The sequence below is a fragment of the Microtus ochrogaster genome, unplaced genomic scaffold (genome assembly GCF_000317375.1).
Source record: "Microtus ochrogaster isolate Prairie Vole_2 unplaced genomic scaffold, MicOch1.0 UNK43, whole genome shotgun sequence".
Taxonomy (NCBI): Eukaryota; Metazoa; Chordata; class Mammalia; order Rodentia; family Cricetidae; genus Microtus; species Microtus ochrogaster.
In genome coordinates this window covers 390,225-395,010 of record NW_004949141.1, presented here as the reverse complement: position 1 = coordinate 395,010, position 4,786 = coordinate 390,225, and the positions used below count along the sequence as shown (strand labels likewise).

At 37.8% G+C, this 4,786-nt stretch overlaps 1 gene segment (V, D, J or C); it reads right to left on the bottom strand.

Moving 5' to 3' along the window:
* Positions 1 to 2,253: 2,253 nt before the first annotated feature.
* LOC102001328 lies at positions 2,254 to 2,714 on the bottom strand. The segment is given in 2 exon segments: positions 2,254 to 2,564; positions 2,675 to 2,714. Coding segments are annotated over 2 exon segments (351 nt in total).
* Positions 2,715 to 4,786: the final 2,072 nt, after the last annotated feature.

Genomic DNA, 4,786 nt, shown 5'->3' with positions numbered 1-4,786 from the left:
TTGTGGACAACTAAGTCGCTTCAGCTGAGTTTTGAACTTTCAAAGACCTGTAGCATATCCCTCCTCATGCTTGATGATTGAGATGTGAACTTTGAGCTTCTGATCTTGTTCCCTGTCTGTGACTTCCTTATCCTGAAATAAACGTTAATCTCCCAGTGAAATCCTCCTTTTATGAGTTTTGATAAAGTTGTGATGCTAAAAAATAAATCCCACAGTAGCTCAGAATTGAGTATAATAAAAAGGTTATTTATTTAGGGGTAGACTTACAGATCAAATCCTCTGCTCGAACAGGGAAAAGAAACCGAGTCCAGCAGCCGGAAAACAGAGAGAAAAGCTGGATGCATGTTTTCCAACAGCATATATGGTATATGAAGCCACTGCCAAATGGGTAGGTAATTTAAAGGCTACTAACTGCAGGAATTCCTATAGCTAGTATTTTTTTTAATTTACGGGATGCTGTGACTCAGCATAGCTGTCAAGGCATGAAGCTCAATTTCTTATGTAGCTGAAATTTTTAGTCAAGTATCATTTATTTCCATATAAACTTTCCATAGCATATTAATCAAAGGCCCCGGGACATTAATAAAACAGTACTAATCATGCCAATGCTGTAATACTGATAACCATAACAGATTTGCCTTTGTCATGTGGTTTTATCAAAGTAAAAGTAACTAATATTGTTGACAGTCAGTCACTGATAGGGAAGTGTGAGCTCTAGGGAAATAGTGAAGAAACACAAAGTAACAGAAAAAGGCAGACTTTGGGCTATGGACTCCATGTAATGAAATAAACAAAATGGGAAAAAAGTTATGCAATTCTAAGGAAGGACTGAGAAACCTGGGAAAACCAATCATAATCTTCTATCTTCAGGCAAGATTGGCTGCTTTGGGTTTGTGATCAAACAGAACCTCCTATCATAGTGCTTGAACTAGACTTCTCCTCAAAAAGGTCGATAGCCATACTGTCTTGAACTTGCCCAACCTTGTCTGCTCAAGTTGGGTTTCAAAGATTTCTCCAGGAAAGCAAGTATAATTATTGCCTTCTTACTAAAATCCTATACAAATGAATGATACTCTAATACACTCGAAATATTATCCCTTTATAATAATTTTGTGGGATTTTGTTTGTTTGTTGTTTTACTTTTGATTTCTATGCATGTTGTCATGTAATTTTATTGGTTAAGTCCAATGTGAGATTTTAAAGATGGACTCAGTGTGGACAAAGGAAAACCTTTATGCTGATATAGAGAAGTCACATGTAAGAATTTTGGCAGACACTAAACCATATGGAGGTAATTTTATTTTTCCCTCAAAATATCTGGGGAAACCTGCTAAGTAAAGAGGAGTGTCAGGAACAATATGGAAAAGTTCATGAACATTTAAGGACAATGTTCAGCCATTGTGGCTGTTTTTATTATTTTGTCATGAGACTATGAGACACTATCACACTGCCTTATGAGTGTTTTACACTGTACTCCTCAGGAATTTGCTGGGGTGGTATAGGAGGTCCTTCTGTTTGTGTGTTGTTTTCATTGGTTAATTAATAAAGAAACTGCTTGGCCTGATAGGGCAGAACTTAGGTAGGTGGAGAAGACAGATCTGAATGCTGGGAAGAAGGGCAGAGTGGCAGAAAACATGGTTCTCCTGCCTGAGATGGACGATGGTCAGAATCTTGACAGTAAGCCACAGTCATGTGGTGATACACAGATTTAAAAGAAATGGGTTAAAGTCGGATGTAAGAGTTGGGCAGTGAAAAGTTAGAGCTAATGGGTTAGGCAGTATTTAAATGAATACAGTTTCTGTGTGATTATTTTGGGTGTAATCTTGCTGGGTGCTGGGATTAAACAAAGGGACCCCCTCCTACAACACTGAAGAGCATGTGAGAAGAGAGCCATTTTACAACAAATAGACATTACTGTGAACATTGGTGAGTAACAGCTAGTGCCTTAAACCCAATTCTCTAACTTCAAAATAGAATGTTCTCACCTCCTCAAATCTGTACATATAAGATTTCATTTTCATAGTCATTAATTTACAGAGCAGTGCTCACAATACAATCCTTGCCTTTCTTCTATTTTACAAGGAACTCAGGAAATAGAACTATGATCTATCCCTGAGTGAAAAGAAGAAAAGGTTCAGTGAGTGTGAAAAGTAAGAACTTCAGCTGATCCTTTTCAAATTCATAGACTAGCCTTGCTAGAAAGAGAGGAAAATAGTTCTTGTCTTGCTTCCTCATTTATATGGGTTACTGTGTTCACCCACTGCTATCACTTGCACCACAGAAATAGTCAGCTTCATCTTCAGGCTGAATGTTAGAGATGCTTAAGTAACGATGAGCCCCAGAGCTGGAGCCAGAGAAGCGATCAGGGATCCCATCTCCCTTGCCATGGTTTCCATTACTACTAAGCCACATCACATACTTAGGAGCCTTGTCTGGCTGTTGCTGGTACCATTCAATGGTGTAGGTGCTGTGCTGACTACTCAAGGTGCAGGTGATTTTGACTGAGGCTCCCAGGGAGGCTGAGGCTGTGGGTGACTGAGTCAGCACAGGTTGGGAAAAAGACCCTGAAAATAGAGAAACACATTATCTCTTGGGATAAGAGAATAGGACAGAATATTCCTTGTTTCAATTGGTTTCCCTCAACTGGTATCAGGGTACAGATGACTCTGCTTACCTTTGCATTGAAGGAGGAAGAAGAGAAGAATCCAGGCCATCGTACAAACACCACTGAGCTCTGCTGAGACAGACATGGTATGGGTCTCTCTTATGCTTCAACATTTTTCAGAGATCTGACAGGGCCCTTCTTGCAAATATGCAAATTTATCTTGGCCAAGAAAATCCCTTCTTAGGTGTTTGTGCCATCAAAAGTCTGTGTGTCACTTCCTTCCTGAGTCTGCCCAAGAGATCTCAGTAGCCCCAGCTGCAGGGCCTACTGAATCATGAAGAGTCACAAAGAGATAGATGTTTGTATTTTCAGCTTAGTGTCTCCAGATACTTCAGTGGACCCTATGAAACCCCACTGAGCAGGTTTCGTTCTGTCATAACTGTGAGCACCATACTTTCCCAAGGCTTTGACTACTAAGCATTTCTGATCAAGTACAGACTGAGTTACCTCCTCTGAGGCTGACTTTTACATCTTCTCTTTAGTTTTCTTCTCCCCAGTAAGAGCATTCGGTAGACCAGTGTCCTTACCCTATAGCTTATGATCCCCACAAGACAGATATCATATCTTAGATATACTTGTTTAAATATTATCTTATGATAAATAACAGTAGAAAAACTACAGTTATGAAATAGCAATGAAAAATGTTATGGTTTGGTCACCACCAAATTAGAAACTGTACAAAGGAGTCAGCATATTAGAAAATTTGAGAATCAAAGTTGTAGACCTTAATTTATAGGGATGTCTCAATTACGGGCTTTTCCTATTTATGCTGAGTACAGAGAAATTTACTCCATGAGCCCCTTCTCAGAATGCTCAAGAATCCAGACTTATTCTGTCTGCTTGGTTCTTCAGAAGATTGACCCATAGAGACACACTGATGAATATTAGTATTTCGAATGATTAATATTATGCTGCATGAATCTCTTGATGCATTGTAAATAAAAAAAATTGAAAAAAACAAATGGCAATACAAAACAGAGTTATAAAGAAAAAAAGGTGGAGGAAGAACACAGTGAGACTGTATTTGTCCTTAAGTAAGGATTACAGAATATTGATAAAGAATGTCTATGTGTCGTTTTCAAAAATACACTTTTTGACACCTGCCTACTACTTATGTGATAGAAAAAATATATATTTAACTGACAGATATGTATAGGGATAGATGTTCACAATAAGGAACAGCTCTAAATTTAAGGCAATAATTAATGAATCATGATAGAAAAATGATGAATCATGATTAGTCATTGGAGAGATTGGTCAGAAGTAAGAGGAATGTCAGGACTATGTGTGTTTGCTCAGTTATGTTTCAACTTATGCATGATTAAAGGAACTATCTACCTAGGTTGACACTGTCAAACCACCAATATACCAGGCTAAGGGAATACGCAGGAGAGGAGTTGTGTGGAAAGAGCTTAAGAGTCAGATACAATGGATGCCTCCAAGGAGACAGCATCTTCCAGAAACAACAAGACTGATTCAAATGTGAAGTCACAGAAACTATGAAAATAAGCATGTAAGACTCACACAGGTTCAAATCAGACAAATAGCCAACACCAAGAAAAAGAAGTAGTCAAATAGTCATAACCTTAGCTGGAATTATTTGCAATAGATATCACAGAAAAGTGAAAAACAGTTATCTCCAAAGGAGTGTTACTAAGGAATATCAAACACTGAAACATATGAGACTCCAATCCTCATAGCAAGGGGTAGTTTGTTAACATTAAACAGACTCTATAGTATGTTTGTATGTGTTTTTGTGTGTGTGCAATTTTGTTTTTTTTTAGTCTGATTAATTTCCCCATTTCACTTTGCCTATTTTGTTTTTTTCTGTTGTTGCAGCTTTATTTTTGTGGGGGAGTGTGTTTTGTTTTGTATGAAAGAGAAAGAATATGTACTTGGGTGGGTAGAGAGCTGGAAGGATTTGGGAGGCTCTGGGGTTAGGGAAAGTATATGATCAAAATATATTGTATGAAAAGTATTTTAAAAGAGAATCTGAAGACAAAATATTAATTGACAAATGACAAAACAATAGAAATAAAGAAATAGAAAGGAAGAAATAAATAGAGCGAGAGAAAGAGAGAGAGAGAGAGAGAGAGAGAGAGAGAGAGAGAGAGAGAGAGA